A 22,565-nucleotide genomic window follows, 5' to 3' on the forward strand; every position below is an offset into this window, starting at 1 on the left:
GACACCTTGAGCAAATGTCTTCTATAGCCTTGGGCTGAATAAAGCCTTGTGAATGGATTTGGTAGACAGAAACTGAAAGAAGTTTGTTTTGTATGTGCAAAGCGCATTGTGACCAGCGATGTGTAACAACATCTGATAGCCTGGTCAGTCACAGTGATCATGGTGATATATATATATATGTGTGTGTGTCTTTGCATCTTTGCATCTGTGTTTGTCACCTGCACCACGGCTTGACTACTTTATTAGTGTATTTATGTCCCTGTAACTTAGCAGTTCAGCTAAAATTATTGATAGCATAAGTACCAGGCTTAAAAAAAAATCCTGGGGCCAGTTCCTTTCACTAAAACCCTTCAAGGTGTTACCCCAGCATGACCACAGTCAAATGACTGAAACAAGTAAAAAGTAAAAGATAGATATGTATCTTTGCCTGTTAGAGCAATGAGGACCATCCAGTTTTCATTGAGATGACTGATGACTTGCATTGTGACTTCCTTTAAAATGAAAAAGAGTTGCATGCTGTCAACCTCCTTCTCTTTTGTATAACCATTTCAATCCAGTGGTAAGACCAGTTCAAGATGATTGAGGATGGAGACAGATGCAGTGGATGGCCCAAGATCTCTTACTTTTTCCTCATCTTGCTCTCTGCACTCTACAATGTGTTGTTGCAGCTATCTTTCCCAATGTTGAACTGTAAATACTTCTGCAGAGTCTACTGGATCCACTCTTCACATGCATAGGCAAGCAAGCCCTGATATGCTAATTAGTCCATACTTGGGACCCTGACAGATGATACTACTCTGAGCTGTGGGGGTGCATGGCTTAGTGGTTAGGGTGTTGGATTCATGATTGTACAATTGTGGTTTTTGATTCCTGGACCGGGAGACATATTGTGTTCTTCAGCAAAACACTTCATTTAACATTGCTCCAGTCTACTTAGCAAAAATGAGTAATCCTCCAGCAAATTGGCATCCCATCTTGGTGAGAAATATGTATGCCATGAAACTGGGAAAATGGCCCTTATGAATTGGTATGACTTGAGAAGGTAACTTACCTGCTACTCTGTGACCTGGGAATAATAGTGGCTAAGAAGTGTTTCCACACTCCTCAAAACCTGGAACTTCTAAACCAGGGTCTCACAAATATACCATCACTACAGAGGTATCTTACTAGTTAGTAGGCAACGATTGGCAATTGCTGCAATACTCATGAGAAGACTTGAGTATTGCACATACAACCTTCCTCAATTATATTTCATATGTATTATTGAAAAAGCATTGACACAACTGTTTGATTACCAAAACATATCATGAAAATACAGAGAAGACATAAGCTTTTATGAGCACCATGTATGGTTTAACAGTACTCCACAAAACAAATTGAATTATCTCAGGGCAGATATCATTATATCTACATTGAGAAAATTCAAGCTGTCTTTTTTCAAAATTGTGGATCAATTTTCCAACTTTCTGGTTGGATTATATTTGACTTAACATTAACTGAATGCGATGCATAAACAATAAAGCAGAATAAGAAAAAGGGCTTATGATTCTGTTTAAAAGAGCAGGACTTTCCTTAACAGTGCTACTCTGCAAGTTGTTGATTTTTTTTTCCAAGCATTTACCCAATGAACAATAATTGACAGATTATGGAACTAAATTATAAGTCTTCAGATGAAACCATTAAGTCTCCAAAAGTCTGTATAGGATTAATAACAAGTAAATTTATGAATAGATATAATATGCATAATCTTTCCTTTTAAAATGAGGCCAGAAAAAGTATGACTTAACTGTTGCGTCATGTTTGGAGGAGGTGGGTGTATTGAAGAAATCCATTATTTCTTATGACTTGAATTTGGGTATAATAGTTTGTAGAGTCTCTTGCTCATTTTGTGTAGTCTGTGACCAAAATCTGAGGATGTACTTGGTGGTATGCAGGCAGTTCCAAAAGTTTTGTTAGGTGCTAGGGTTCAGTGAGCTCTTCAGAATAAGCCATTTTTCTGCATTACAGAGAACAGCACCTTCTTCTATTGTTGGTGTGATGTTTACATATTTTCTCTTGATGGAATGGTTGACAGACCTCTCTTTCAAATCCCAGATGTAGCTGTAGAACTTTGTGAGGTTGTGTTTATATTAGTTTCTGAAGGAGGAGGTATAATTGTTATATCTTGCTTTAAGTTGCTTTGTGTAATCCCTACATACTTCTTAATGCAGGTAGTGTTTTCTGTATTTGTTGCTTTAAATAATACTTCATGTATTTTAATCATGGTTTTACAAGTGCCATCCAGCGGGCACAGTTCTGTATCTCAACAAGAACAGCTGCTTTCTCTGTCTATTTGTGTGAAGCTAATATTTTGAAATTGGGTGTGTAACTAAAACTAATCTTCAAATTGTGTCTATTTTCTATATCTATGATTAGCTGGGAAGTGTTTATTAATGTTAAGAAGTCTTTTTACACATGCTAGTAGCAATGTATGTTAAACAGGAGGGATGTGGGCGAAGCAGATGATGCTCTGGCACTTATTTCTTCCTTTACATGGTTCTGTACTATGAGTATACATAATTTTATCCTTAAAGATGCTGATTTCAGAGTGTCAAGCTAGGATTAATTCCAGCTTGACCAAGCTTTATGTACAACAGCAAATATGCTACTTGTTGTTCATATTCTCTGGGAGGAGATTTATTTTCCCGAGACTGTTTCTACTGTGAAAGGTCTTCCCATGTCTGAATGTACATAAATGTGTTAAATATGATTGTACCCATGTATATTTTATTCAGTGCTGTTTCATATGACTGTTAGTTTATTAATTCCAGTTTGGTCAAGCTTTATGCACGTCAGCAAATGCATGATTTGGAGTTCTTATATGTAAGAACAATTGTTCTTATGGGTTTTTGGTAGGTTGATTTGGTACTTGTAGTTGATGAAATACTTGAGTCCTACAATCCAATGATGTTATTCTCAGCCTAATGTGTTTTCACATATTTATCTGGAGAATTTTATTCTAAGACTATTTTCTCTTCAAAACGCTTTCTCACAACCCAGCATACACAAACGTGTTATATATGATTGTACATACATATATGTATGTTTTCATATATAAGAATTGTTTGCATAATAAGATAAAAAAACCAAGGCTGTATAGATATTAGAGCATTTATAGATAAAAGGTCTTACTGCTGTTTCTAATAAATATATATCTGTTCCGGTATGCTTACAAAGGATTACAACTATGATATAACAGTTTCAAACAAATACATCAGAAAATGGCTTGTGAAGTTGTTTATAGCTGCTAAAATTATTGGCTACTATAAAACATTTTCATCGGGTACAATTTCCTGGAGACAGTTATTCTGTATGTAAACACTAAAAACTTCCTCCCCATACTCTTAATTCCTAATTTACTCATGTTCTATGAAGAAAAAAAGAAGAAAGAATGCATATTGCATGAATTTCCACCAGACTAATAATCCTTAATTAAATGTCTCACTTATAAAATGTTTAATTAATAAGTCACAAGTTGACAGTTTCAGAAAAGAAGAAAATAATGCTATAAGTGATTTCCAATGACTAGAAAAGTTAAAAACCTTGTAATAGGTAAAAAAGGAAATTAATTATGGGATTTCTATGCATCTTTTTTCTTATAATTCCTAAACTTCAATTACAAATTTCTAATCCCACCTTATAGTGTGACGAAATGATTATCTCTCTTGTAATAGCTATAACTGTTAGGGGAACCATGTGTATTATGTAAGTACATATTGATATTTAATCTATTATATTAAATCCGTTCTGTCTGTCTGTGTGTGTGTCTTCTAAGATCCTCCATCTGATTGCACTCAAATTTGATATGTAGATACCGACAGTATCAGGGCGTGTATAAGTCTTGAAAAAATTACAAAAATCGATTCCAGGTGAGAATGTGATTGATAAAGCTATGATAACGTGCATTTGTTTGTGCAAGTACATCAGCTGTTGCGATCGATACTACGCATACACGAGAAAAATGCATGGTGTCTCAAATTTAGGTGAAATCAGTGTTTCTCAAAGGGGAGGCCTATGGGACGGTTGGACAAGTTGTTTTGAGAAAATTTGGTTTAAATGTTTGACAACACAGCACCGTCCATTGGTCGGGGTGGGGGGCCTTTTGCTCGTATATTTATATGTACGTATTTATGTATATATATATATATTAAGGGTGTGCAGTGATCTTTCTGGCTAGGGAAGCAATGACCAAAATTTTCTGTCACGTAGATATTTGAATCAAATTGACATGTTCATATTATACAACTATTTTAAAATTTAAAAAAATCACATTTTATATTAAGGGTGTTTTGTAATTTGAAATGCGGAAAACTACGCTTGTATTATCTTTACAGTGCTTTCTGATGGAAGCAGAAAGTCAACTTGCTTCCCTTTTCTGTGTAAGTGTTACATAACAATGTAAGATTATATATATTATAGGTATGGCAAATTGACAAGCATATAAGTATTTATTAGCATCTAAAACTATTCGTTATCAACTCTTACTAGAAAAAATTGTCTTTGTAGCATTTCTATTGGAAAAAAATGTTAAAGCGTTACATCGAAAGGGATGCAACAACTTGTGTTGCTTCCCTTGCAAGATTTTTTGTGTTGTCTGCCACTGCTTGTCATTTCATTCTAATTCCGACAATAAAAGTCTGAAGCCTATATGATGTCATGTAGTTTATATTAATTTTACAGAACATTAGAAGAACGATCTTATGAAAAATAAGTTGTATAGTTTCAATTTTGTTTCTATAATTGTTAAGGAAAGTCTTGCTTCCATGGACTGCATGCCTATGATATATGTACATACAAATATATATATGTATATATCTATGTTCGTGTGTGTGCATATGTGTACTTTTATGCTCCATGCATCCATATGAAAAGTCCTCTCAAGGTAAATAACACAATATTTGATGTTCTAACTATATCTCCATGTTAAGATGGATATAAAGGTCACCTTATGGTATTAATACTGCTTCTGTTGCTAATTATTTTTCAATAAGTCTGTTGGCTATTTGTAATATCAGTGCCTGAACAGTCACTGAAATTCCATATATCATTGACAGTGATTTGGCTGTATGCAGCCACTAGATGTGTGCCACTGAGGAGACAAGGCATGTAGAAATCATGGGATCTGGCAATTCTGATCTGCCAGTGATATGATATGTGTTTTTATGTACCATTCATCCATATGAGAGGTCCACCCAAGGTAAATAACACAGTATTCAGTGCCCTAACAATATGTCCATATTAGGTTGGATATAAAGATTGCCATTTGGTTTTAGTACTGCTTCTGTTGCTAATAATTTACATGCATAGATTTGTATATATTTGTGTATGAGTGTTTTTAAATGGCCAAGAATTCCCATTTGCACCTTTAGCTGATTTTGTCAGGGATTCTGGGAGAGAATCCCTGTCTGCAATGCATTATCCAACTATTGTATGCAACATAATTACAACAGACCACACCAAACAAACTCCAAAATTGTATAATCGCCACATATATACAAATACAGTATGTCCAGAAACTTGTAACCCTCACACTATTTTATCAACCCTTATCACCAAAAACTAATAAATGTGTAACAGAGTATACAAAACATAAGTTTCTTGTTATAAGTGTTGGACATTGAATGTGTAATGCAAATTTTTGGATATGCTATATTTATGAAGCATGAGCAACCTGGTTATTTTGGAGTTAGTCTGGTATGGTCTATTGTTTTGATTGGTTTGATAATTGGATAATGTGTTGCTGTTTTTTTTATTATATTATGTGATGTTATCTGTGATAAATAATTCACCTTATACATATTTATCTAAATGCAATAATGGGGCTCTGTGGCTCTCATTTTATTAATATAAATGTTTTAGATAGGATTAAATTTGTTGCCACTATTTAACTTCAGTTTTTACAGAAGTTACAGAGCCAAGTGTCTAAGTTGTTGATCATGCAAACTTTTCTCAACTAGTAACATAAGACAACATAGTGAACTTTGTGAAAGGTCATGATAAAGTTAGGCATAGCTTTTGATAAAAATAATAATTCTCATCATATTGATTTGGAATTTTACCAACATGAACCTGATTTCTTATCTAGTGGCAGACTAATTTCATATCTGCTTAAAACTGTTATGCCAGAACTAAACTTTATAGTTGTCTCAGCCACCCTAGAAGGATTTTTTATTTTTACATTCAGCAGTACATATTGTGCCACAAAAGTATTATGTTTTTCCTTCCACTAGATTCAATTTTGCCTATATATATTACAGTAATTTATTTTATTATGTTTAAAATACAATTCAACCTGGTAAGATTTAAACTCTGAATGTGAGGAAAGAAATCAAATTCAGATCATAATTTCCACAAAATTTCCCTTTGCTAGGCCTCTAGGATTGGTAGCAGGAAAAGAGAAAACTATCCTCAGTTGAAGACTTTGTTTGAATGTTTGCAACAGAGTGAATTCAACAAAAGTCACTTGAGGGCCAGCTGGTCATGTTGAACGAGGGTATGGATGAAGTCAAACTTAAAATATAGTGACCTGAAATTGAATACTATAAGGCATTTAATCTGGTACACTACCATTTATTCCAGTCCATTATTGTTACTCTGAGATAATTACTGAGTAAGACTATTGTTCCTTTCACATGTTTACACTTGTTTAAGATCATTTACTTCTTTTTGTACAAGTGACAGAAGTCTATTTAATTGTAATTAATTACAATTAGGGTGGTGTAGTTAATTACTGTAAAAGCATAAATTGTTTTGTAAAATTCAAAACTGTTTACTAAGTAGCAATTCTTCCAGTGAGAAAATATGTCCTTTGTGAGAAAATAAAAATTTGACATTGAGCCTGCAACCTATTTCTGATTTTCAAACACATAATCTTTATAATATTTTATTTAACCAGCTGTTGACTAGAAATCACAAAAACTTCGATATTTTCCAGCTGTATTTCTCCTTTGGCTGTGCCAGCAGCAATGATGTCACTGGAGATTTCAGATATAGTTTTTATAAGAAACTTTTGTATGGCTATTTTGTCTATTTAACCCTTTAGCATTCAGATTATTCAGTTAAATGTAATGCTTATTTATTCACATTGTTTTGAATTAATCATGAATTATCTTGTAGCTTCAAGAATTTGATGATGTAGTTATTTTGACAATGACATTGCAGAGTAGGTGTGAGGGGCCAGATTTGGCCACTTTGAACTTAAAGCTGGGAGATTATTTGTGCTAGATATGGTCGGTTTAAATGCTAAAGAGTTAAAGTATATAAAGGAAATTTTTCATTTGTATGTGTATTAGAAACTATCTAATTGCTGTTGAATGTATTAGAGCCATTGTTGATAATTTGTTATAGTTAGTAAATAACATGTTGTATTTTTTTTTTTTTTATATTTGGAGATATCTCTTAATTCTAATGTTAATAAATTTCAGAGAATTCGTAAAACTCATGGCCCTGAATTCGAAAGTGAAGACATTTTGAAATTTGATCAGGAAAAGTGTGTTTCCTGCTTACTTACTGCTGATAGGAACAAACATGGACAGCCAGAAGAATTACTTGTTTGCAAAGATTGCAATACCACAGGTTTGTAACATTTTATGTTTAATATTACTGTTGTGAGCTAGGTATCTAGCCGGAAGAATTGTTAGCATATCGGACAAAATGCTTAGTGACATTTTGTCCATCTTTATGTTCTGAGTTCAAATTCCACTGAGGTTGACTTTACCTTTCATCCTTTTGGGGGGTCAATGAAATAAGTACCAGTTGAAGACTGGAGTTGATCTAATTGATTTATCCCCTTCCCCATAATTGCTGGCCTTGTGGCAAAATTTGAAATCGATACTACTGTTGTGAGCAAGGCAGTGAGCTGATAAAATCATTAGCACACCGAGCAAAATGCTTAGTGATATTTTATCCATCTTTACATTGAGTTCAAATTTCATTGAGGTTGACATTGCCTTTTTCCTTCTCAGGGTCGATAAAATAAGTATCAGTTGAGCACCAGGATTGATGTAATGGACTTAAACCCTCTCCTGAAATTGCTGGTCTTGTGCAGAAATTTGAAACCAATATTACTGTTGTGAACTTGATTAGTGTAAATGACAAAATCCAATGAAGCTAGTCTGTAACTTGGGTTTGATTCCTATTTGTAGTTATTCCACATATTCTTATGATGCACTTGAGGAATGGAATAAACCTCACAACTCTGATTTCCCTATCCCCTGAAAACTCATTGATGGAAATACCTGACAGCAAAACAATCATGCATATTTATTATACTTCTACATAGAATACATAGTTATTTATCCATTTAAAACTGGCTAGATCCAACCACAGTTTTGTTAATTTTTTACCTTTGGTTTTGCTAACAGAATCCTTAATACCACTTACGTAAGATCATACAAGAAATCAGGTCTTAGTTTCATTGAGTTGGCAGAATTGTTAATGTGTTGGAAAAAGAAAATATTTAGCATCATTTCTTCCAATTCATTATGAGTTCAAATCCCATTGAGGTTAACGTTGCCTTTCATCCTTTTGGGGTTGATAAAATAAGTACCAGTCAAGGACTTCTTTTATCAATTGCTGGCCTTGAGCCAAAATTCCTCCCACCCACCTCTCGCCTGTTCATGGCACAAACAGGAGACCAGATGGCCCCTTTGCAAGGACAATCCAAACACAGACAGGAATTTAAATAAAAACGATTGAATTTAAGAAAATATCATTTGTAATTATGTTTAAAATCGTACATTGTATGATGAAATTAAAAAATTTAACTTGAAAGGATCAAGTATTAAAGACATTAAAACCAACGAAAGAAAAAATATAAAGATCACAGATGTGATGTTTATATTTTTCTTTCATTGGTTTTAATAGGTCTTCAATACTTAATCCTTTCAAGTTAAATTTCTAATTTTATCATACAATGCACGATTTAAACGTAATTACAAAAGATATTTTCTTAAATTCAATCATGTTTTATGCACTGCATGGATATTGTCTATTTATATATATTTGTGTATTTTGGAATTTTATGTCCATTTTATATAGAATATATGTATTTATATAAGTTTTGGATGCGTATTTCAATTATATTCTTTTAGACTTTGCCTGTGTTTCTTCCATAATAATATTATTTCGTATATGTGTGTGTGTATACAGATGTATATACACATATATCCATGCATATATATATAGACACACATATATATATGCATGTATATGTGTAATTGAGATAATAGTTTCAACATTAATAATTTCACTATGTATATGTTATATACACGGTGAAAGGTATTCATAATGAAATTATTAAAACTGAAAGTATTATCTCACATTACAATAGGAATTTTATTTTTTCACTTTCAACACATAATACTGAAATAGTGTAAGAGATACGAGATTGTTCCGGGCTTGCATTAGGCAAGAAGTTGCTAATTTTTTTGGCTGATGACACTGAGTGAACCCTAAATAAAGCATGTTTAATACTTGAATGAAATCGGTTGGGTAGTTCTCGGGTTTTTTGTGATGCACGCATACATACAGACAAACAGACTCAGTTTGATATAAAGATAAGTATATATACATACACGTCTGCCTTCTTTTAGTTTCCTTCTGCCAAATCCATTCACAAAAATTTGCTCAGCCTAAAGCTATAACAGAAAGTTGTTGCCCAAAATACTGTGCTTTGGAATTGAACTCATAACTATGTTGTTAGGAAGCTATGTTTGAATTGTGTTAATACAATCTGCAACAGATTCATAAATCAACAAGTTTGCATGCTCTACAGAGTAGAACATTCCTTCAGTTATTGTTATATAAGAAACAAACTTTGCTGATTGTGTCTATGTATGATAGAGCTTGTTATTCAATCATATGTATACAATGTAAGTTGTAGATTTGCAGAATAACTTCAAGTTGTGAGATAATGATAGAATTATCTGATTTATTTTTGTTGTTTTCTTTGGTAACCCATTTAACCAAATAAATCTAGAAACTACTTAACAATCAGCAAGTTTAGCAGTATAGTACCAAAATCTTTCTTCCCTTTTCCTTTCCCATTTAATCTCTCCTCTATCTTTATCTTTGTGATTTTTTACCCTTTCTCTTTCTTTTCCCAATTTCTTTTGCCCTTTCTAACTCCTCTCATTTCTATTTATAATAGTTACATTAAGTAGACAAAAGAAATTCAGTCTTTGCACAGCATCAGTGAATGAACATGTTTCAGTTATGATTCTTCAGACAATGGACCATTAGCTTATACATTCAAATGTTGTAACTGTTTTTACCACGAAAGTATGTCTTTAAAATATCTTCAGGATTTTTGTGATCAAAATAGGTTCCCATAGAATGTTTTTATTCGATGAATTGGTGTACCTTTTTAAATGTAGTCTTCATCACAAAATTTTATTACTCTGTGTGTGTGTGTGACTGCAAAATATTAATTAGTGCATTGATTTTTGTAGTTTTGTGATATCAGATAAAGAAACATTCTTGTCTTCATTTTCTATGGTGTTCAGAAGGAAGGGCAATACCCATAACTTTTATAGGGATTCTAAGATTCACAGAAGAAATCATGACTCATACGCTTCTCATACTGAATTATTCCCAGATTGAGGATCCGATCCAAATACTACACAATGGATTCTACTAAAGCCATCCGAAGGCAACTAATTAGTATGCTTTTCCAAGTGTCAGCTCATCTATCTTTGAATTGTTATTTCCGGTATGTTGAGCTCTCTTCCTTTTCTATATGCCATGCTACTTTATCATTTTTGAAAGAGAATCAGGGCTGATAACTTACAATGAATGTGATAAACTTATTCATCAGACTATTTATGCAACCTAGAATCAAATGAAATTGAAGTAGCTGGCCTATTTAGTGAAATGTTTCTAGCTTCATGAAAGTTAGGAAAACTGCCATTTACAAGTGTGAGGAAGGGGTGGAGACATGGTCTACAAATTCAACTGACATTAAACTTGTGGGCTGCTTTGGCATAAAACAGGTGAATTATGGTTTCATTCAAACCTATGTGGATAATCTAATGGTGTGTAATTGGCAATTTTTTTTTATCATGGAATATCTATTAATCATCATCTTCACAAAATAACCTCATAAAGTAACTGAAACAACATTACCTTTTATTGTAACCTATTTTTATTAAATATAAATATGGGAACATCTTGTATAAACATTGACTATTTCAAAACAAAATGTCACCATCAAATTTTTGCAAATGTATTTTTCCCATTGACATAGATTTGATGTATTTACAGCAACATTTGTCTCCAAAATTCTGAGTCATCTCTAAAGATAACTATCCTTCTTTGTATTATCCTACATGAATCCCAAATCCTTTGATTATTGTCTAATTTTCCCTCATTGCATAATTATTTTTTAATTAGTGTTTTGATGTTCCCTTCATTATATATGTTCATATTTAACTATTGTTTTTCATGCAGATAACATTATCGAATAATCTATTCTCTGTAACAAATAGCTTGTTATACTAAGCAACCGTTAACAGTAACTCTTTGATAGTATTATTGTATACTTACTTCATCACTGTAAACAGCAATGCAACCTTAGAATTGGTAAATAATTTCATTCACTTGTAGTGTTGTGATCAGAATCTTCCATGGATACAGCTTGTAATATCATGCAGTCTGTTTAGTTGATTTATGTTCGGTACACAATGTATCTTTTATGGTGTACCAACAATTTGATAGATCGTTGGAGTTACCATTCTTCTAAATAAACCATTACACTTGAGGTAGAATTTTTATACTAAATTTTAGTAAACCAGTCAGAGTAATGTCCCTTGTCTCTTAGATTTGTTCATTTCAGAAGTTAAAGTCTTTAACTCTGATTTTTGTTTTAAACATTTTTAGGTACATTAGTAAAATGCCAGTTGATGCAGTTTTTGAAGATCAGATACCTATTTGTAATTTACATTGTTTTAATTTTCTTTTCAGTTCACCCTTCATGTATGGATTACTGCGAAGAACTTGCAACAAAGGCACGTAACTCTCCATGGCAATGTATAGAGTGCAAAACTTGTTTTATATGTGACGATTCCGGAGATGGGGTAAGATTATGTTTCTTACATTTAGAGAGAGAGAGAGAGATTGTCAAAAACAGAATCACTGAAAGAGGGAATCAAAGAAACCTAATAAGACTCGTTAGTATACAAAATAATTATAGACGAGCAGTTAGACTTGAGAAAGTCTTTCAGGAATAAACAGATATAAATACAGGCCATCAAGCATGGAGACAAACTGTCAAACCTGAAGATAGACAGAGATATATAGTCAGTGGCAGACAATCAGCTATACATAGGGGCTTAATCAGATACAGAAACAAAGCCAGTTATGTATGCTTGCACAACAGTATACACATGCAAATTATCCCAGCACCGCCCCGACTGGCTTCTGTGCAGGTGGCACATAAAAAGCACCAACCGACCGTGGCCGATGCCAGACCCCTCTGGCACCTGTGCAGGTGGCACGTAAAAAGCACCCACTACACTCGCGGAGTGGTTGGCGTTAGGAAGGGCATCCAGCTGTAGAAACACTGCCAGACCAGACTGGAGCCTGGGGCAGCCCCTGGCTCCCCAGACCCCGGTCGAACCCGTCCAACCCGTGCTAGCGCGGAAAACGGACGTTAAACGATGATGATGATGATGATGATACATAAAGTACAAGGTTTAAAATTTTGTGGGAGGGGACTGGTACTTATTTCATCAGTCCAGTTAGGATGAAAAGCAAAGTTGACCCCAGTGGCATTTGAACTTAGAACATAAAGATGAATAATATGCTGCTAAGCATTTTGCCCAGCATGATAAAGATTTTACCTGCTTGCTGCCTTATATAACAACTTGAATAATAATGACGATGATGATTATAATAATAATAATAATAATAATGATTATGATAATAATAATAATAATAATAATAGTGATAATAATAATGATTTCTTTATTAACCACAAAGGTTTACATTAAGAACAACATTATGGACAGCTCTGGACAAAACAAAGAATGTGTGTGTGAGTGTGTTGTTATGAGGATTTTGCATGCAAACAAGACTAACAAAATTTTTTTAAAAAAAACAGTGTGTGATCCTCAATAGGGAGGAGATGTTCGAGTGCTGCTCATGGAAAAACCTCATAAAAAATCCATGGGTACCCTGACTTTTGGGGCAGGTGCCTTTTTCTTTCCTTTTTCCAGCTACAGGTACATGTTCAGGGGAAGCCCGTTCACTCATACCATTCTCGCAACTTTCATTTACCTTTCAGCAAACTGGCTAAGAGACAACTTCCCTCTCTACTCTTATTTTCCATTTCAAGTGAAACTTGAAGAAGTTGATCAGGGATTGGCCAAAGAGAAAAGTGTCTGTCTTCAGACCCTTCAATCTCATCCACCATACAACCTCTTTCACCATGGCCATCAGGCATATAAAAACAGCCTTTCCTTCCCAGTTAAAGGAAGGCAGTGGGGTGATTTTCACGATGGATTCAGTTGACAGCCAGATCTGTTGCATGTGTGACATAAACCCACAGGTCAGCAATACTTGGGCACTGGACAAGTGCGTGCAGGACCGTCTCATCGTCCTCCATGCATCTTGGACATGCTCAGCTGATGGCACTTCCATGCCTGTAAAGTTTATCTTGAATAGGAAAAGTTCACTGGTAGCACTGTCAGGCCAGAGATTTTTGGAAATTATCCATCAGTCCCTGCCCAAAAGTTCTCTAGAAAAGAGCAACTAACTGATCTTCTTCGACAACCAGGGTCTCCCTAAGAATGTTGTCACACTTTTCCTCCACTAAACCTCTATAAAGAGCTAAAGTGGACGTTCCACCTATTGCATTGTCTGATTGGCTGAGCTTTGACAAATATTGCAGCACATTTTCCTTATACTTTAGTGACTCTGCCAATTCCCCATAATAATAATAATTATCATAGTTTCAAACTTTTGGTACAGGGCCAGCAAGCTCATGTTGGTTACATCAACCCCAGTGCTCAAATGGTACTTGATTTATTACACTGAAAGTCAAAACCAACCTCAGCAGAATTTAAACTCAGAATGTAAACATGGATGAAATGCTGCTAAGCACTTTACCCAGCATGCTAACCATTCTACCAGTTTTCTGCCATAATGATAATAATGATGATGATGATAATATTAATGATAATAAAGGGTTATGATTTAGGTAGAACAAGCAATTTCGAGGGGGTGAGAATTGGTTGATTCTATTGACTCTAGTACTTAACTGGTACTTTATTTTATTGACCCAGATGGGTGGGGAAAACCAAAGTTGACCTTGGCAGCATTTGAACTCAAAATGTAAAGTACCAAACAAATGCTGTATGGCATTTTACTGATGTGCTAATGATGGTGCTAGATCACTGCCTCAATAATAATTATAATAATTATGATAATAATAATAATAATAATAATAAAAATTAATAAAAATGATAAATGTTACTAAGAATTTTACCTGGTGTGCTAATGGTTTTGCCAGTTCTCTGCCTTAACAATGATAATAATCCTTTTTACTATAGGCACAAGACCTGAAATTTTGGGGGAGGGGCTAGGTGATCCCATCATCCCCAGTATTCAACTGATACTTATTTCATCGACCTTGGCAGAATTTGAACTTGAAATGTGAAAACAGACGAAATGCCACTAAGCATTTAACCCGGTGTGCTCACTAACTTAACGATAATAATAAGAAGAACACTCAGATAGTGAAAACCTCCACCAAAGCAACACCAACTTCATCTCAACGATTAGCCAGAGATGATTTTTAAAATGAGAATATCTGAAATAAACTCGACTGCTCTCACAAACAAGAATACTAAAAATAAACCCGACCGCACTCAGAATTAAGTAAAAAAAAAACTCAGAATCCTTGTCCGGTGCCAGATCGATCCCCAAATCTAATCAGTTCATGCCAGTCATGAGGCCAAACATCCCTGAAAGTTTCATCCGAATCCATCCAGCAGTTTTTGAGATATCTTGTCCATGGACAAACAAACAATCAAATGCAACTGCAAACAATACCTCTGCCTTTGTTAAGATGGAAGCAATGATAGATACAAAGCCAGTAATTTTTTGTGGAAAGGTAGGGTAATACCATTAACTGTAGTACTTGTCTGGTTCTTTATCCCATTGATTTCAGATATGTGAAAGGCAATGGTTTCTGATTTAGGTATAAGGCCAACAATTTTTGAAGGGAGGAGGCAAACCTATTTCATCAGCCTGAGCTGACTAAACTCTTGACAGTGGATTTGATAGATTGAAACCAAAAAAGTCTGTGTGTATACATGTGCTTGTGCATGGGAATGTGTGTACAGAATCTTTAGGCAAATTATAACTGAAAATTGATGGGATTTGCTCATCTATATATTGGTTTCTTGTCATAGGGTGTTATGGTAGTAGAGAGAAAATATGACAAAGGGGGAGAAAAGGGAACAAAAGGAAAAAAAGGGAGTAAGAAGAGAGTGACAACTGAAATTCAGAATAGCCAAATAAAATGTTATTAATCTCTACTATGTTATTGAGTACTCTTTTTTCCAACATGAAATGGTTATGTGTATATGCATATATTTTTTGTTTGTTTGTATGTATGTATGTATGTATGTATGTACGTACGTACGTATGTATGTATGTATGTACGTATGTACGTATGTATGTCTGTACGTATGTATGTATGTATGTACGTATGTATGTACGTACGAACGAATGAGGCTTTGAAATGGTGCATCCTTGAGAAAAATGGATTTGATTTTCAAAATCTGTATCCCAACAACAAAGTTATCAATTATAATTAATGTTAATGATCATAATCATTGTTTAACGTCTGCTTTCCATGTTGGCATTAGTTGGACACGTCGACATGGAGCTGTCCAGACTCCAACTGTTGTGGCATGGTTTCTATGGCTGAATGCCTTTCCTAATGCCAACCACTTAACAGAATGTGCTGGGTGCTTCTGATATGGCACTGGCACATTTACACAGCACCAGCATGGGTGTGTTAACGCAGCACCAGCACAGGTGCTTTTTAAATGGCACAGCACCTGAAAGGACAAGCCTGTATGTATGTAAGACAGCAATTTTATTTAGCTTGATGTCTCTTATCAAATACAGCAAATTGTCACATCTCCCAGTTCCTTGTTATTTCCTCAGTGAGGCCCAAATTTTTGGGGTGGGACCCAGTCGACCCCAGTAATAAACTGGTACTTAATTTATCAATCCCGAAAGGATGAAAGGCAAAGTCAGCCTCAGCGGAATTTGAACTCAGAAGACAGCATTTCGCCCGGCATACTAACATTTCTGCCAGCTCGCTGCCTTATATATATATATATATATATATTATATATATATATATATATTATATATATATATATATAATATATATATATATAGAGAGAGAGAGAGAGAGAGAGAGAGAGAGAGAGAGAAAACATACTTGGAAAAGAATGTGTGGCATACGATCATATAATAATATATAAATATATGCATATATACATGCATATATGTACATACCTACATATATATATCTCTACACATGCATATTTGGGTACAGGACATGAAAAAAACGTGGACAGAATGAGAAATAAGAACATAAAAAACAAAACTTTTTCGAACTTTTTTTCGAACAACGAAAAAACAATCAGAGAAATGAGACATGCAACGTAAAGAACATTCCCTTCACCAGTTGTCCCCTGTTTTATCTACTCTGCGTTTCGAAGGTAAGGACAAGACATGATTTCGTTAAAACAGTCCTTCCCGCAAAGCAAATTAAATAAAATTTGGGATTTTCTGCGGAGGGTGAAAGTGGTAACAAAAACAGGACAGTGAGAACAAAACAGTAAAAACAAACGGTGAGGGCTGTTAAGCCAAGATGATGTGAAGTGGTGAACGCTAGAAAAACGAGCTTTGAGAAGAGACAGATAAAAGCACGTCTTGTCTTTAGGAAGGAAGTGGAAAAGAGAGAGAATGGCAGTTAGTTACGTATGTCTGTGTATTTACGTGCATATTTCCATGTATTTATATACGTGATCTTATATATGTATTTATATATTGATATGCACTTTTGTATATACATATATATGTAATTTTATTGTGTGTATGTTTGTTACATATATCCCATCACCTTTCTTTCTTCTTATGCAAAGTATCCTTACTCTCCCTATTCGTTACTTTGATAGCATCCTTAAATAATGCATTCCTCTTCTCCCCCACTTACCTCTTTCTTTCACTAGCTGTTATGTTTAGGTTCCTTCTTTTTCTTTTTCTTTCCGCCTCCCTACATTTAAGATATACTTCCCATCTATCTTGTCTGTTATAACTGACTCCTATATGTATACATCAACAGATTTTCGTACGCGGGCATGGTTGCATACATATATGTACATATGTATATGTGTATTTGTGCATATATTTATATTTTCCATATATATGCCTGTATATGTATGTAGCTATGTGCATGCATGTGTGTATTTTGATGTATATATGTATATTATAGATGGTCTTGTATGGGTATACACTTTTGTAAAATATATATGTAATGCAGCGCGAAAATTTTAATTTTAAATGTATTAATTGAATTATATTTCATATATAATTATTTACAATATTTACCAACCACATGGTTCCGGGTTCAGTCCCACTGCATGGCATCTTGGGCAAGTGTCTTCTGCTATAGCCTCGGGCCGACCAATGCCTTGTGAGTGGATTTGGTAGACGGAAACTGAAAGAAGCCTGTCGTATATATGTGTATATATATATATATATATATATATATATATATATATATATATATATATGTATGTATGTTTGTGTGTCTGTGTTTGTCCCCCTAGCATTGCTTGACAACCGATGCTGGTGTGTTTATGTCCCCGTCACTTAGCGGTTCGGCAAAAGAGACTGATAGAATAAGTACTGGGCTTACAAAGAATAAGTCCCAGGCTCAATTTGCTCAACTAAAGGCGGTGGTCCAGCATGGCCGCAGTCAAATGACTGAAACGAGTAAAAGAGTAATATGTATTTTGAATCCGCTCTTCAATTTTATAATAGGATGAATTTATATTGCATGCTTAAGGCCGTTAATTGAAAGGACACATTTGTAGCATATGGCTTGCATTACAGGCATGAATTGTTGAAGTTTCATGCCGATGTCCGGTGAGGAGAGACATTTAGACCAGTTTTGTTTGAGGATCTCTTTCTTAATTTGTTTCCATCTTGCCTTATGGAAGTTCAAGCTGGAATGATTTTGTAAGTTTTCTGTAGGCTGCATGTCCATGGTTTCCTATGGTCCGTACATGGTCAGCACTAATATATTGTGATCCAAGAGTAGCATCGGTGTCACTTTCACATTATGGATGAGATCCATATTATTTGTGAAGTAGAGATCCAGTATGTTACCTGCCCTGGTTGGTTGGAGTACTATCTGTTCCACGTACAAAAGGTTGATGAGGTTCAGGAGGGACTTCACCTGTCCTTGTTCACATCATGCCATTCCTGGGAGAAAGGCCCTTGGGCCATCTGACATTGGGCAGATGGAAGTCTCCCATAAGAAGTACACTTCTGTGTTGTTCTAATGTAACTAGAACTTCTTCTATTTTTGTAAGGCAGTCTTCAAACTTCCCTACATGATTTGGAGCATCTGGAGGGTGATACGTAGCACATATAACTACATCAAGTTGTCTTATATGTACAATTAGTGTGTCACATACTGAATTTTAGCGTGGAAAAAGGGTATGAGGTCTTCGCAGATGTACATAGCAACTCCACCATGATTCCTTTCTTTTCTGTCGGTCCGTAATACAACATACTGTGCTACTTGTATTTCCGCATCTGCTATGTCCGGTTTCAGGTGTGTTTCCGTAAGTGCTGTGCATAAGGCTTGATTGCATGCAATAAGGTCTCTCAAGAAAGGGATTTTTGTCCTGTTACTAAGTATTAACAGTCCTCTGATGTTCAGTAAGAGCACCAATGTGATGTGTGTGTTGTTGCCAGTGGTACCCACCTTGGGTCTATTTGCTGTGGTAGTCTTGTGTATTGGGGATAGTCCCATCTGTGAGATTGATGTAGCCAGGTCAGCTGCTGTACAATCTTTTGTGCCATGCACAAAAAAGATTGTTGTTCAGCAGCTGCCCTTTCAACAACATGTTGATAAGTCTGGTTTGTAACACGCACTACATCTGCATACCTCCATTTTGGGGCAGGTCCTTTCCTTTTGGCAGGTGGTTTCCACCCTGTTTCATGTTTATGTGGTGGTCTTTGGTGTGCAAAACGGCAGCTTTCACCTCCCTCCCCATGCCAGCAGACACCTTTCAAGTAGAATTTGCACATTCGTATGTGCTGTCTCTTTTTATCCTTTTTGTTATATGGGTAGTTAGGTTTGCTTCTTTCTTTTGGCTGTTTCATCTTTTATTTTTGTTTTAGTTTTTGCTTCTTTTAGTTGTTCTTTCTTGGCTCTTTCACCTTCACAGATTTTCGCTTTGATGGTGGTAGCAGCACTTGCATTTGGGTTTACTTTCCAGACAGGTTTTTCGCTTGAATCTTCTTTGTTTTCTTGAGTGTCTACCAAGTGGGGGTGACATCTTTCATCTGCATCCATGCATCCATCCTTGTCATCTTTGCTGTGTTCATTATCAAGGATGGTATCAAGAGTGCTGATATGGAATTGTATGAGAGCATAGGAGCGTGTAAACTCCTACTTCTTTCGTTCTATCTGTGCTAAGGTTCTGGTGTAACCATTGCTCTTCAGCACAGCTGTGATTATATTGTCTGGGTTATCTCCTTCAGCACAGTAACAACCTGTCAAAAACATTGCCAATTCCATGCTCCTCCAGTTTCTAGACGTTTTTATGGAATTTTTATTTATTTATCTATTTGTTTTTTAAAATTTAACAGTATGGTGGAGGGTAGTGAAGAAATAGAGAAAAGAGAGTGTCTATATATTTAGAGAGATTGAGAGGCTGAGAGAAGAGAGGAAGAGAGTGAGAGAGAGAGAGAGAATGTTTGTATCTATGTATTTAGGAAGATTGAGAGGTTGAGAGAAGAAAGATGGTGAAGAGACAGAAAAGAGGCATGATGGAGAGAAGTGAAGAGACAGAAAGAGAGAGAGAGAGGGAGTTTGTATTTATAATAGAGGTTGAAGGTCTGAGAGAAGAAAGACTGTATTAGAGAAAAGTTTATCTAATTTTTCTGTGTTAATTGTAAACAAGGGAAAAATACACACATTTTTTTATATATAATTCAACCAGGTTTCCATATTGCCTGCTAATAAAATAGTTACCACATACGGAGTTATTTAATATAAATGCATCTCTTTCCTTAAGCAACTTGTTAATAAGACAAATTCCTTCATTAACCATATCAGATGGCTCAACTTTTTCTTCAACAACAAGGACATTCAACAGCCTACTAATGATATAACCTCTGAATTTAAGAAATTATTTAAATCTAAAAACAATCCACCACCTAGCCCAAGATTGAAACAGTTTGAAGCTGATCTCTGGTCTATTGTGAGAAATGTAAAATTTCACCCATCACCACTAAGTAATAAACATATGAGGTATCTTCACAATATCACCAAGGAAATTAATACCATGGATAGTATGCTGGTTCAGTCAGATAAAACGGGAAACCTGTACAAACTTACCAAGGACTATTACTTAGAACTACTTAAAAAAGAAATTCAAAAAACTATAGGATTACTGGTAAAGGTGCACTCAGGAAAGCCAACCTTGAGGCTAAGAAAATTATGGAGAGGTATAACTTACAGATGAAGACAGAACCACTTCATCCTAAGCAGCCTCGTTTTATTTTGAAAGATCATAAACAAAATTTTTTTAATAACCCATCCTTAAGACTTAGTGGCTGTGTGGTAAGTAGCTTGCTTACGAACCACATGATTCCGGGTTCAGTCCCATTGCATGGCGCCTTGGGCAGGTGTCTTCTACTATAGCCTCAGGCTGACCAAAGCCTTGTAAGTGGATTTGGTAGATGGAAACTGAAAGAAGCCCATCGTATATGTATATATACATATATGTGTGTCTGTGTTTGTCCTCCCCCCCAACATCGCTTGACAACCGATACTGGTGTGTTTACGTCCCCATAAACTTAGTGGTTCGGCAAAAGAGACTGATAGAATAAGTACTAGGATTTCAAAGAATAAGTCCTGGGGTCAATTTGCTTGACTAAAGGCGGTGGTCCAGCATGGCCACAGTCAAATGACTGAAACAAGTAAAAGAGTCCTTCTAGCTCTGACATTGGTGTACTTAGTAAAAATATTCTAGATAAATATATTCCTACCTTAGTTAAAAAATTAAAGCTTAGTTTATGGTCTAATTCATTCCAAGTCATCAACTGGTTTAGTTTTATTACTGATAAGAATAGCACTAAGTTTATCCAGTTTGACATTTCTAGTTTTTATTCCTCCATCAACCCGATAGTATTAAATAAAGCTCTTTGGCTTGCTCATAACAAAGCTGGTCTCACCAGGGAAAAATTAATGTTGTGTTGGCAGCCAGAAAAATATATCATAAAGTTTGACAATAAGATGTGGGTCCATAAAGACTCACCCGATGGTTTTGATGTTAGGATGGAAAGTTCTGATTCAGCTCAAGTAGCTGATTTGGTCTGTATATATATAATTTATGAAATGGCAGACCAGTTCCCAAGCATCAGTGGAGGTCTATATCATGATGATTGTTTACTTTACCTGCAAAATGTTTCTGACCAAAAAGTACAAAAGGTTAAGAATAGTTTAGTTAAGTTTTGCTGTAGAATGGGCTTAGGCATCGTTTTTGATGATGATGTAACAAATACCAACTTTTTAGATATTTCACTTAACTTACACAATAATTTATACTTCCCATACCACAAACCATCAACCAATCTTAAGTATATTAGTAAATTCAGTTATCATTCTAGGGCAATCACTAAGAACTTAGTTAAGAATATTTAATTTAGATTGTCTAAGTTATCAGCTAATGTTGACATTTTCAATGACAAGGCTGAATTTTATAACTCTGCCTTTAAAGCAGGTTATACAGATAAAGTTACCTACATTAATTCCATTCAATCTTATTCTACCTTTAGTAGACATGAAATCTAGTTGTAAGGATATAATCGATATCAATTTTAATTTATATGCCAACACCAAACAGAGGAAGGGAGTTAACCCTTATTTAAGCATCTTTTTTCATTCTAAAGGTAAGTTGATGTCTTTTAAAGATAGTTGCACTAAAAATAAGGCAACTAATAGCAAAACTATTTGGTTGATTATTCCTTTTGGGAGGCAAATTAAGTCTAATTTTCCTTTCCAGTTTCAGGAAGCTATTATTAGGAATTTTCCAAAGAATTCTTGGTATTACTCTATTATCAACTCGCACATGGTTAGGATTGGTTTTACCAACACAAAAAATCTGTTAGAAATTATCTCCTCACATAATGTTAGTCTGTTAAATAAGAATCAATTGACTAATACTAACATTAATTTAGCTAATACCATCCATCCCACT

At 34.9% G+C, this 22,565-nt stretch overlaps 1 protein-coding gene across 1 annotated transcript in view; it reads left to right on the forward strand.

Moving 5' to 3' along the window:
• Positions 1 to 22,565, forward strand: part of LOC115211020 (uncharacterized protein DDB_G0287625) — a 67,705-nt gene that overhangs the window by 18,045 nt on the left and 27,095 nt on the right. Inside the window, exons 2-3 of the mRNA XM_029779867.2 lie at positions 7,464 to 7,614; positions 12,001 to 12,113. Of these exons, the coding sequence (XP_029635727.1) occupies positions 7,464 to 7,614; positions 12,001 to 12,113 (264 nt within the window). The remainder of the gene's footprint in view (positions 1 to 7,463; positions 7,615 to 12,000; positions 12,114 to 22,565) is intronic.

The sequence above is a fragment of the Octopus sinensis genome, linkage group LG4 (genome assembly GCF_006345805.1).
Source record: "Octopus sinensis linkage group LG4, ASM634580v1, whole genome shotgun sequence".
NCBI lineage: Eukaryota > Metazoa > Mollusca > Cephalopoda > Octopoda > Octopodidae > Octopus > Octopus sinensis.